This window comes from Bos indicus x Bos taurus, chromosome 6, assembly GCF_003369695.1.
Source record: "Bos indicus x Bos taurus breed Angus x Brahman F1 hybrid chromosome 6, Bos_hybrid_MaternalHap_v2.0, whole genome shotgun sequence".
In the NCBI taxonomy this organism is placed as follows: Eukaryota; Metazoa; Chordata; class Mammalia; order Artiodactyla; family Bovidae; genus Bos; species Bos indicus x Bos taurus.
Genome location: NC_040081.1, coordinates 30,522,844 through 30,536,347, shown reverse-complemented (window position 1 = coordinate 30,536,347; position 13,504 = coordinate 30,522,844). Strand labels below are relative to the sequence as shown.

The window sequence follows — 13,504 nt, the reverse complement described above, 5'->3', positions numbered from 1 at the left end:
AATCAAACTGGGCTTTGAAAGATGATTAAGAATTCACCAAAAGTAGAGAAAATTGGAAAGAAGTATGCTTCATAAAATATTTTTATCAAACTTGTAACACCAGTTTCTGACCTGCAGGTGACGAAGGAAGTATGCCAGCAGATATAGCCACATTACTGAAAACATCAATGGGCCTGTGAAGTAAGAATTGTTAATTCCTAACTGATGAGGAAATATCAACTTGGTGCACTCAAGGACATTTACATTATGATGACCATGGGGTTTATGAACATTTATAACTTTTTATAATTTCCATATTACATTTCTCATAGTATGGACAACTTTTTTGCCACTAACTGAATTCTCCAGATGCTCACATGTGAAATTTCGAAAAAAGCCACGAATATGTAGTCTTGAAGATGTTAAATAATCATTTTACAAAACAGTTTTCTGAATGGGGATTAGTTGGTGATTGTTTGTAACAAATACGCTAATGCTTTAGAAATGTCAGTATTTTTGTAATTATTTCTACCTCCAAATATATATATATATATATTGTCTTTCACTGGATAATGTGTGTAGATTTTTACATGTGCCTTATTTGACAATGCTTATGTCTTGTTTTTGCTCGTCTCATTTGAAGTTTTTTTTTAATTATGTTAAAGAATGCAGCTGTATAGATTATATAGTTTTCATTTTATTGCTATTTGAAACAGATGTTCACCACTGTCAATAAGAACTCAACCTGAATTTAAAGGTGGCATTCCATATACTAACCCCCTGCCCAGGTCCTCCCAAGTACTTCTGTTAACACAAATTTGTTTGGCTAGGCACTAAGTTGTTTTCCAGTGAATAGTAACTGAAGAAGCCTTTATCTTACTCCATGAAGTAAATCCTTCTGTTCATTTCCCAACTGCACTAACTGTGCTTACTAGTCTACCTATTCTTGTGCATGTTTTCATTATTTTCCCTCTCCTGGCTTTTGCTTCTCTTGAAACTATTGCCCAGTTATTTCTGCTCCAGTTCTCTTTACATAGTAGTTTATTCCTGCCACATCAGCAAAATGTTGGTGACATTTTTCTAGTCTGGCAGAACAGATAAGCAGGCTGATTCACTTCAAAGCAGACTGAATATGACTTCATTTTAAGGCAGCATTAGGTACTGCATGGAAATAGGTCATTAACTTTGAATTCTTATCAAAATATAATTTACACTTGGCAGAATTTCCAGTACAGGACCTCCTGAAGAGAGAGCCATTCTTCAATTCCAATTCAGTGTGGGTGACAAAGTGAAATTTAGAAGTAAAGTTGTCTACTTGATATTTAAGTCTTTATTAAATCTTTCTTTAAATTTTTGCCTGTTGGTCTATATTGCTGTTTTTATTATGCATCAGTTTCTTTGTATAACTTGTGAGTTTCATGTGTTTTGTTTTATTATGTAAATATCATTATAAATAAACTTATTTATAAATCAAAGATTTGTTCATTTTTGAAGATTATACTTTCACAACATCCTGACTTTCTAAGTTTCTAGAGTAATAGAACTCTTCAGTTGAAGGCTAATGAAGCTCTTATAGTGATTCTTCAGATACTATAGACCCTGAAAACTCATGACTCAGTAGACTTACCCAGTCTTGAAAGATTGAAAAGACTCTGCAAATAGTATTACTACCTCCTTCTACATCATGGTACCCAAATCACTTATATTGTTGAGAATGTTACCTTCTAAAAATCTTAAATGGGTTCCTTGTAACTTTCTTGTATTAATGTGTCTTCAGTGATAGGCTGTTTCTTTTGTTGTTGTTTAATCCATATTTTTATGTTTAATTAAATGTAGTTGGGTTCTCCCTGTAAAGCTCTGTTATGTTTTTGGCTTAATAAAAACAATTATGATCATAAGTTGTATTACATACATTTTGTAGTAGTTTCTGTATTGAGCACAAATGGTATTATGTGCTTAATATTGTCTCTTTCTCAGTGAACTGGAATGATTACTTTGGATGTATTCTCATTAGTCCTTTTATTGAACTGATAGCAGTAAAATTCGAAATCCATATTCAGTAAAGACTATATGAAGCCACAGTTGTTGGAGTAATGTTTGGCCAACTGAAGCACTGTATGTTTTTTTAATACAGGTCACACAGGGATAAAAGACATAATGTGTTTTCATAACTCTTAGTTCTGACCCCAGTCTTGTAACTTTATACCAATAGATATGTATGTTGAAACATTAATATTGTTCCTCATTGGTGTTATTGTATAATGATGATTAGATAAGAGTATCAGGAGATTTGGTTTCCATTTGTGTGACCTTAAGATATTTAAATGGTCTATAAATTAAGGAATTGATTGTTTTAACTTCCCAAAAGGTATGATTTCTTACTAATTATAAATATAATATGCAACTCATTTCTGCTGTGATTAATTCATGTACTCTCGCCCTTGCTTACTTGCTCAGTGAGGAGATGTTTAAATACAGGATGGGATAATGGAATATGTTGTTCTTTTCAGTGAAAAAAAGATGACCTAAAGGTTATGATGATGCTGTGATTGAAATATTTCCTTATAAAATCTGCTATGGTTGCATTTTCTGTTGAATCATGATATGTGTAAACAGTGGGACTCTATATTATAGAGTTTTCATAATTTATATAAATATATTTATCACTAAGTTCTATTTTCAATACAGCTTGTTAGAATGTAATTACGTGGAGGAAAATCAATATATATAAGAGGGAAGAAAAGTTTCTACCTTTATTATCTAGAGTATTATTTGAATTTCTTCTGTGAAACACAATTTTTTTTTCCCTCTAGACTGCCCTGATGACATATATGAGGACTATGCAATGAGAAGTTGCTTACAACCTATTATCATTTCTTAACAGCTACTAACAGTAAGAAAAGTAATCTGAAGAAGCAAGGTACTTGAGAAATACACTTTGTTTTTCAGTGTAATTCTTTTTTGTTTGTTTTTAATTTTTTATCGAAGGATAATAGCTTTACAGAATTTTGTTGTTTTCTGTCAAACCTCAACAAGAATCAGCCATAAGTATACATACATCCCCTCCCTTTTGAAACTCCCTCCTATCTCCCTCCCATCCACCCCTCTCGGTTGATACAGAGCCCTGTTTTGAGTTTCCTGAGCCATACAGCAAATTCCTGTTGGCCATCTATTTTACATATGGTAATGTAAGTTTCCATGTTACTCTTTCTGTTCATCTCACCCTCTCGTCCCCTCTCCCCATGTCCGTAAGTCTATTCTCTATGTCTGCTTCTCCATTGTTGCCCTGTAAATAAATACTTCAGTACCATTTTTCTAGATTCCGTATATATGTGTTAGAATACGGTATTTATCTTTCTCTTTCTGACTCTCAGTGTAATTCTTAATAATGTGTACAGTAATTTTTTTCCTCAGATTTCATAGAATTGTTATGAAGAAAGAAGCACCTTAAACAAGATCACAGTTACATGGACTTGCCTTTTCTTTCTTCTTTTCCCATACCCTGTCCCCACTTTTTGCTTCTCAACTATATTCTCTTTCCTCTGCCATTCATTTCATGGATAAGGCTATCTGTTTTGTTAATCTATTTCCTGATATGACATACTAAGATTAGACAACTCAATAATATTAACATGTATATTGAACTAAAATGTTATTTTTTAATATAATTATGGTTTAAAATAGATTGGGATAATCCAAATATACAGTTTATTGAAAGATTTCTATGTAAATGGCTTGTTTATATGGGTAGTTCTTGTACAGTCATGTAGAACTATAAAAATGATTGAAGTTGAAAGTGTAAAATAATCCTCAGGAAAAATGATTGTTCCATGGCCTTTAAAAATTTTGTCAGCATAAAGTAAATTTATAAGTAAATGAATGAAATAGGAAAACTAATATTTAGTGCACTGTAAAATATTAGAAACATTGAGAAAATTTTTGTAAAAAATTTATCAAAGTAGTTGGAATGGTACCTTCCTATAAAACTTGCAGGCAAGAATTTTTTTTTTTTAAACTTTTGCAAATAGTCATAATCCTAGATTTCAATCAGCTTCCAACATTTCATTGCTTTTTCAGTGTTATGAAATAATGCCCCCCTTCCCTGCTGTTTTTTCTTTTTAAGTGGACTTTAGTAAAGGAGATTAGGTTCATAGCAAATTAAGCAGGATGTACAGAGGGTTCCCATGTACTCTTGTCCCCACACAACACAACTTCCCTCGCTATCAACATCTTACACCAAAATGATACTTTTGTTACAATCAGTGAACCTACATTGAGACGACATAATCACCAAAAGTCCATCGATTACACTAAGGTTCACTCTTGATGTTGTATGGTGTATGGGTTTGACAAATGAACCCATTATAGTATCTTGCAGAATAGTCTTACTGCTTTAAAAATCCATTGAAGTTTCCTCCATGTCTTTTCATGGCTTGATAGCTCATTTCTTTTTAGCTCTGAAAAATGTTCTCTTGTTGGGTAAACCACAGTTTTCTTATCCATTAACCTACTAATGGATATTTTGGTTGCTTGAAAGTTGTGGCAATTATTGATGAGGCTACCAACAATATCAGTGTGCTGATTTTCTGGTGGACCTGTTTTCAACTCCCTTGGGCAAATACCAAAGAGTGTGATTGCTGAATCATATGGTAAGAGTATGTTTAATTTTGTAAGAAATTGCCAAACTCTCTGTCAAGGTATATGTACTATTTTGCATTTATATCAGAAATGAATAAAAGTCCCTGTGGCCCCACATCCTTGCCAGCATTTGGTGTTATATTTTGAATTTTTACCTTTATAATAGGTATGTAATAGTATCTCATTGTTTGCAGTTCCCTGGTAACATATAATGTTGAGCATCTTTTCATATGCTTATTTGCCAGCTGTGTGTCTTTGATGAGGTGTGTATCCAGATGTTTTCGTCTATTTTGTAATCAGGTTGTTTATTTTGTTGTTGATGTTTAAGAGTTCTTTATATATTTTGGATGAAGTCCTTTTGCAGATATTTTCTTCTTATCTGTGCCTTGGCTTCTCATTCTTTTCATCTGTTCTTTTAATGTGAAGGATTTTTCACCAGTCTCACTTCCTCCAGGATATCTTCATCTTTGCCACAACCACTTTCCTCATCTATGTCAGTAAATTTGCCTTACCAAGTTCTTCAGACTGCGTGTGAAGACTGTCTTTCCATTTATGTTCAGTTTGAGTTTCACTCCAGCATTACCACTTTTCTTTACTGCACTTTCATCTTTGTTGGTGAGTTCTCTTTGTCTTTTTTTTTTTAAATACTTTAATTTTATTGGAGTAGAATGGATTTACAATGTTGTTTCACCTGTGCATCTAAGTGATTCAGTTATACATTCAGATATTTTTTAGATTCTTTGGTCATATAAGTAATTACAGTGCTGAGTAGAGTTCCGTGTGCTATACAGTAGGGGGTCCTTGTTGGTTATCGGTCATATACAGTAGTATATGTATGTTCATCCCAAACTCCTAGTTTATTCCCCACTACACACACTTTCATTTTTGGTAACCATAAATTTGTTTTCAATATCTAAGTCTGTTTCTGTTTTGTAAATAAATTCATTTGTATCCTTTTCAGATCCCACATATAAGTGATACTCATGATTTTTTCTGGCTCACTTAACGTGGCGTGGTAATGTCTAGGTCCATCCATGTTGCTGCAAATGGCATTATTTCATTCTGTTGATGGCTGAATAGTATTCTATTATATATATGTTCCACCTCCTAGCCCTCCTCTGTTGATGGACATGTAGGTTGCTTTGATGCCCTGGCTATTGTAAACAGTGCTGTGATGAACATCAGGATGCGTGTGTCTTTTCAGGTTATTGTTTTCTCTGGAAATATGCCCAGGTATATAATTGCTGGATCATATGATAATTCTGGTTTTAGTTTTTAAGGAACTTGCATACTGTTCTCCATAGTGATTATAACAGTTTACATCCCCACCAACAGTGTAAGAGGGTTCTCCTTTCTCCATACCCTTTCCAGTATTTATTATTTATAGACTTGATTTTTGATGATGGCCATTTTGACTACTGTGAGGTGATACCCCATTGAAGCAACAGCTTTGATTCGCATTTCTCTGATAATTAGTGATGGTGAGCATCTTTTCATGTGTTTTTTGGCCATTTTGTGTTTTCTTTGGAGAAATGTCTCTTTAGATCTTTTGCCCATTTTTTGATTGTCAGTTTTTTGACAGAGTTGCATGACCTTTTTGTATATTTTGAAGGTTTAATCCCTTATCTGTCACTTCATTTGCAAGTATTTTCTCCTGAGGGTTGTCTTTTCATTTTGTTAATGGTTTCCTTTGCTGTGGGTGAGTTCCTCTTTTCAATTATCCATTTTTGTAAAATGTCAAGTGGGTTTATCACTGAGAAGCAAGCAGGCAGCACAGCTACACGCGTTGCTGTCTGTGCGTGAATGACAGATGTGCAGTGACCAGTCTCCAGCAGACTCAAAGAAGTGGCGTGATTGGTCATACATCCGTCTGTTATTTACGTAGTGACTTGTGGGCTGAAGCGCTAGCAGCAAACTTTATACTTTATGCAATTACTCATTAATACACCATGGAAACTGAAATCCAAACCATTTCTTTTTTTGGAAAGTATGTAACTAAACCATAGACTGAAATTCATGCATGTCAGAACTAGTGCAAAGCATGGCCTGCCTGTATTGTAAACTATTTTCCCTGCTTATAGATAATGTGAAGCTCTTCTGGAGAAAAAAAGATACTGGAAACAAAAGTCTTTTTTTTTTATCCCCTTTCCTCCTCTTTTTTCTTTTAATGAGCAGAATATGACAGAAGTGAAAGTGTTGATGGAGTTGAGGGGATGGTGTATGCACATTATGCAGCATGTTGATATAGCTTCTTATCTGATGAGAGTGATGCTGTGAAGAAGAATAAAGGTTGGAGGCGGCCGGCATTACCTAGAGTTTGGTCTGGGGCCTTCGCAGTATCCAGTCAGCGATGGCAGGAATGCTTTGGACTTTCTTCCGTAATGTCACCAGCCTGGGGTGGATGTCCAGCAAATCAGATTTAAAGACCAAAAGTGTGGTACTGCAAATTTCCCAGTAGAAGTCTGCCCAAGTTACCTAGTTTAAAGGAAACAAATTTTCATTGGAATATAAAAGGCCTAATTTCTTAATGTAAAAAAAAAAGTTGTTTTTTAATTCAGAATAGTCTGTAATTACAAAAGCAGAATGTGTATATGATAGAAAATTATAGATAACACCATACTCCCAAGCCCAGAGGTTACTCATATTAACACTTTAGTATAAGGTGGTTTTTCTGTGCATGTGTGTGTGTGTTTACTAAAATGAGATATTACAGTACATACTCTTTTGTAACTTGATTCAATCTCCACCTTTCTGTAACAATACATTTTTATGTTATCTAATACCCTGTCAGTGCTTTTCCATCTGTTTCTCAAATGTCTTTCATAGGACAAACCAGTATCCATTCTGGGACCATGCGTTTCACTTGGTTATATCCTTTAACTCTCAATTCAGAACAGTACCCCCCTTTTTTATTCCATATCATTGAATTATTGAAGATTCTACACTAGTTCTGCACAATGTCCTGCCTTCGGGATTTTTATAATTATTTCATGTTTACCTTGTTCCTTTATATGGCAGAGTAAAAAGGAGTACAGTACAAGTTATCTTTAGACAGTACATGGCTTTAAATTAAATACTTTGGCTAATATTATATTGGATCACATCAGAAGACATAATATATGTCTGACCATTACTATAACTGGTCACTGTACAGTAGAATGATGACAGCCTAGCCCTACTCTTGTATACCTTTTTTGATTATTTGTTTGTTTTGATTTATACACTTGTTTTGTTCCTTTATGACTAGAAACTAATCTGGATCATATTACTTTGGCTCCATATAAATGTCATCAAAGAGTGAAGTTTAAATATGGACTGTTCTTAGTTTTGCTTTTGTGTGGGATTTAACAATTCAGGTTGCTAGTGTTTTATGAACTTGCTCACTAAAAATCTGTCAACATTCATAGGACAGTTTATTGGTTAGAGGATTCAGAATTCAGTCAACAAATATTTATGAAGTACCTACTATGTGCCCTGTACAGGTTAAGTGCTGGGATTGACTAGAGAGCAAGATGTGATGCAAGACCCTTCTCTGATGAAGTTCCCACTTTAGAAGCAGGAAGACAGTCAGACATGGAAAGTGTGGTGCAGGGGATCGGTCAAGGTGGTGGAGTAGAAAGCTCACCTCCCTGATCTCACCTTCTCTTACAAGTGCACCAGAAATCACAAGTGTCTACAGAACAACCATTGATGAAAAAGACCAGAATCTACCAGAAAAAATCTACAACTAAACACATAAAGAAGGAACTACAGTGAGACAAGTAGGAGGGGCAGATTCATAATATAATTAATCCAGTCCTTTATCCTGCTGGGGACAATTGACAAATTAGAGAATAAACATGCTGCAGAGGTTCTCCCACAGGAGTGACTTCTGAGCCCCAAGTCAGGGCCCCTAGCCCAGGGGTCCAGCACCAGGAAGACAAGACCCCAGAGTATTTGGCTTTGAAGACCAGCAGGGTTTGATTTTGGAAGTTTTCAAACAACTGGGGAAAATAGAAACTTTACTCTTAAGGGGGCATACAAGATCTCACACCAGGATCCAGGGCAAAATCAGCACTTTGATAGGCCAGGTCTATCTACTGGTCTTGAAAAGTCTTCCAGAGAGGCAAGAGGGAAGCTGTGGCTCATGCTTGTCCTCTGTGTTCATACTAGGAACAGAGAAACTGGCAGTAGCCATATATGTGAGCTTTCTACCACATGGACACTGGTAGAAAGTGTTCCCTACTCCTACTCTTACATCTCGGAGAGGGCATTAAGATGTACAGACCATTATGTGTAAAATAAGCTATAAAGAAATATTGTACAACACGGAATATAACCAATATTATATACTATTTATAAATAGAGTGTAAGTTTTAAATTGTGAACCACTATGTTGTATACCAGTAACATAATGTTGCACATCAACTGTACTTCAATTAAACAAAAACCAAAATCCACGTGAAGTGATAAGGGTGATGAAGACAGAGTGATGAGAGGTTCTCAGGTGGTTAGAGAAGTCCTTTAAGAGGTGCCATTTAAGCTAAGGCTTGAATCATAAAAAGATCCAGACGTGCAGTGATTTGGGAATTAAACATTTCAGGCAGAAGGAAGAGTGAGTGTAAAGGCTTGAGTATGACTTGTATTTAAGGGAAAAACAAAACACCAGAGTGTTTGGAACATTTGGAGGAAGGGAGAAAGTGCTGAGAAATGGATAGGAGATAGATTACAAAGAAATTTTAATAAAAAGAAGAAGAAAAAATATTTTTAATCATTAGAAATTGTTCAGTCAATAGGGCAGAGAAAGGAACAAAAGACGTGGCAAGTTTGCTTCTCTGTCTCTTCAGGACTCAGCAGATAGTGACTAGAGTAAGTCCCGAAGTGTGGCCAAAAGCAGTATCTTCTCTCCTAGAATGGTGTCTCGTTGAAGGCAGGCGCCCCAACTTAACACAGCTTCTCAATCAGATTTAGATTTGAACTTTTTATTGGCAAGACTACTTCATAGGTGACGGTGTGCTCCTCTATTAGCAGGCTCATAATATCTGGTTCTCTCCCTTTTGTGATATTAACAATTGTTGATAGTCAGTGCTTAGATCCATTGATTCTTCATGGGTTGGAAGATAGTGATGGTTTATTTTAATCTCTCCGTACTTACTAACTAAAAAACTTAAGACAAACTTCATCCCATCTTTTTTTTTTTAATCTTGAGGTTTAATTGGCATAAGAATGGCAAGATAAATGCTTTCTTCAACCCCCACACACACACACACACACACTTTTTGTTTTTCAGTTTTCTAAATATAGACAGTCTGTCTCTGGCTTACAGTGGTTCAGCTTTACAATTTTTTGACTATCAGATCAGATCAGATGAGTCGCTCAGTCGTGTCCGACTCTTTGCGACCCCATGAATCGCAGCACGCCAGGCCTCCCTATCCATCACCAACTCCCGGAGTTCACTCAGACTCACGTCCATCGAGTCAGTGATGCCATCCAGCCATCTCATCCTCTGTCATCCCCTTCTCTTCCTGCCCCCAATCCCTCCCAGCATCAAAGTCTTTTCCAATGAGTCAACTCTTCACATGAGGTGGCCAAAGTACTGGAGTTTCAGCTTTAGCATCATTTCCTTCCAAAGAAATCCCAGGGCTGATCTCCTTCAGTGCAAAAATGATACATATTCTGTAGAAACCACACTTTGAATTTTGATCTTTTCCCAGGCTAGTGATACGCTGCGTAGAACTCTCCTGTGATGCTGGGCCGTGGCAGTGAACTATGATCAGGAGGGTAAACAACCGATACACTTAACAACCATTCTGTACCCATACAACCATTCTGTTTTTCACTTTTACTACAGTGTTCAATACTTATATGAGACATTCAGCACTTTATTATAAAGGTTTTGTGTTAGACAGTTTTGCTCATCTTTGGCCAGTGAGAGTGTCTACAAGTTGACTTCTAGGTCCTTTTGACACAACTCCAATTTTCGGGGTTTTTTTTTTTTTAATAATGAATTTGGTTCTGGTATAACAAAGTATTCCCAGCTCATGTTTTACATTTCCTGTCCCAAACTGAGAATGAGCTGTTTATCCAAGAAACAGTTACTTTTAGAATTTGGAGACAAGGATCTTCGTCCTAGGGTTGCCCAGGACAAGTAAGTTGGCCATTTTTTCAAGAAAAAGACACAGAATGCTTTTTTCTTTACCCTAAAATAAAGTACATTGTGAACTGAAACTGGTGTATGATTAATATTGTTTGCCCTGAGAAAATATTCATAATAAGATGTGTATAGTCAAATCACTCTGTTTTAGCAATGATGATGTTTCTTAAAATAGTTTTTTACTGATAGAGTACAGAGCTATTTCTCCACATACCCTATTCACCAATTTGACACAAGTTCATTTGTTTCACTTTGCTCTAGTTTGTCAGTGATAGCTTTTTAAAATGTTTTTGTTATTGTTATATACTTTAGTACGTTTTTCTAAAGTTAACATCACCAAGAAAGGTTTATTCAAAGAAGTTTAGCTTTTGTCCCTCTAACCTACGTCTACTTCTCTAACCTACTTCTTCCCTATTCAATACATTTTTATAGTTTTTGATTTATCCATATATATGTGCATACATTTTTTAAGATGTAAAACATACTCACAGAGTCACCAATAAGCCACTCGTTTTCCCCTAAGTACGTGTCCAAATTTTGCAGAAGAGGAGGTGCATCACATGTAAGTAGCTCCTTAAATATCTGATTCTAGGGGAGAAAGGAAAGATCACTCTAAGGATAATAGGAAGAAAAAGAGTTGAGGAGGAAATAGATTACATTTTTGTCATCAGTTCTTAGGGTTTTTTTCATTTATCATGACTAAATCATTCATCAGTAAAATCTTTCCATAGTTTTTAATCCTGATTTTTGTTAGTGAAAATTATTCCATTATGTTTTTACATTTCTAAAATCCCCCCACCTTTTTGGGCTCACTCCCTTTAAAGTTAAATAGTGTAACTAAAGGAAAAGAAACTAACTTTATTTTCTTGGGCTAGATTCCTCCAGTTTGGCAGTCTTACACTTAACAGAAGTATTATGCTTTTGGGCCTTTATGAATTTCCTCTCTTTGACTTAACATTGTACCTTAGAGATTCTCTGCCTTGAATATCATCTATAAAATCCATCACCGAGGTGTCCCCTTTTGATAGAATATGTAAGATATTATTACAAAGCAAATAATATCCTTGGGGAAAAAATGAACAAATATACCCACTTAAATAATTATCTTTGTTTTTACTTAAATCTGTGAACAACAAGTAATTTGTTCATGGTGTCTTTCTTGGTAAGAATTGTTTATTTGTTTATATATGAAAACTGGACTGGTTTGTATTGTGGATATGAAATGTAAACTAAACTCAAAAATACTATAAAATATGCATATATCATCAATATTCATAAATGACCCACAATAAAATTGAGCCTTTATTAATGTCAGATAGTGGATAACTCCTTCATCGATTCGCTGAGTTACTATTATGACTTAGCTAGGTAGTACAGATTATTATAATGCCTTATATTGAGGAGCAGAGTTTATAAAAGCTTCATTACACCTGTACATATGTTTGTCACATATCACAAACTGAAGGTTAGGAAGCTTGTCATTATTTTGATTTTATATGCTTTCCGCGGCTCTGTACCACCTTTGTATATATGGTTCTCTCTCTATGGTAAATATATTCATGGTTCTAAAAATAATGGGAGTCCTTTAGCCCCTTATACAAAATTTGTGAGCTGAGAGGCAATAGGCCCAGAAACGTGACATTTCCCACAACTTAGCGTAGCTCAGCATCAGTTGGGGAGGCAGTAGCCAGCTTGGCTGTCCTGGATAGCTGGAAACAGGAGGGAGTTCAGTGGAACAGGATGTAGATGCTGTACAGCTTTCCAGAAACTCCTGTGTGCTCACTTGGCTAATTCTGCTACTTCTCCTGCTGTGCATTTCCACAGTGTAAGAGACACCAGTGCTTTGCATAGGCAGTGCCAGATGAAGTCTTACCTCTACACTCTTGACTTCTCCTTTAGCCTAGGTTCTCTTATTGTCTGTGGTGAGAAATCATCTCAGTCTAATGAAATGTAGACTGCTAAACAGCATAACCATTTGTGTTTTGAGTCATTTTAAACAATATTCACCAGAATAACCTAAAGAAGATAAAATGTTTTTGTGTGCTGTGCTTCGTCATGCAGTCATATCCAACTCTTTGTGACCCCATGGACTGTAGCCCACCAGGCACCTCTGTCCATGGGGATCCTCCAGGCAAGAATACCTGGAGTGGGTTGCCGTGCCCTCCTTCAGGGGATCTTTGCCACCCAGGGATCAAACCCAGGTCTCCCACATTGCAGACAGCTTCTTTACCATCTGAGCTACCAGGGAAGTCCCCAAAATGTTATTATACATCTTTTTAAAGTATATTTTCTGATAAAGCCTCGATAGCCATTCTTATACTTGATGGACTCAGATTTTTCCTACCTCCTCCTCCGAAGTTATAAGGCAGTAGATTTGTGCACACTGAAAAGTTATTGCTATAGTTTTCTATCAAACAACCTTTACAGGGTTTAAGGAGGTTTGTATATTTCTCCAAAGTACCATTTTAAAATCCACACTTAGCAAAATCATTTAGTATTGGAAATGGGCCACTGATGTTCCTTCAGTCCTGCTTACCCTTCGTCCCCCACCCACAAACCCCTGCCTTGTTCTTCAGATGAGAAAACTGAAACAAATGCATTGTATAACCACAGAAATTCTAGTGAGAGCTTCAAGGATTTTCAGTGTGACCAATGCACAGAGACAAATTTTGCCTGTAAGTTTAACTTTCTTAAATTTTAAATTAGAAATGGAATTTTTATCACTGATACATTTATAATTAAATAAATTTGATA

At 35.7% G+C, this 13,504-nt stretch overlaps 2 protein-coding genes across 5 annotated transcripts in view; one reads left to right on the top strand and one right to left on the bottom strand.

The window, feature by feature from the left end:
- Positions 1-1,888, top strand: part of SMARCAD1 (SWI/SNF-related, matrix-associated actin-dependent regulator of chromatin, subfamily a, containing DEAD/H box 1) — a 90,720-nt gene extending 88,832 nt beyond the window's left edge. For 2 of the 4 annotated variants that reach the window (XM_027544054.1, XM_027544057.1), the window contains exon 24: positions 118-1,888. In XM_027544054.1, the coding sequence (XP_027399855.1) occupies positions 118-179 (62 nt within the window). In that variant the 3' untranslated portion in view covers positions 180-1,888. The remainder of the gene's footprint in view (positions 1-117) is intronic. The other 2 variants (XM_027544056.1, XM_027544058.1) reach the window with 2 other exon arrangements.
- A 4,289-nt stretch (positions 1,889-6,177) lies between these two features.
- Positions 6,178-13,504, bottom strand: part of HPGDS (hematopoietic prostaglandin D synthase) — a 33,025-nt gene continuing 25,698 nt past the window's right edge. The window contains exons 5-6 of the mRNA XM_027544053.1: positions 11,240-11,338; positions 6,178-7,092 (exon numbers count right to left, since the gene is read on the bottom strand). Of these exons, the coding sequence (XP_027399854.1) occupies positions 6,928-7,092; positions 11,240-11,338 (264 nt within the window). The 3' untranslated portion in view covers positions 6,178-6,927. The remainder of the gene's footprint in view (positions 7,093-11,239; positions 11,339-13,504) is intronic.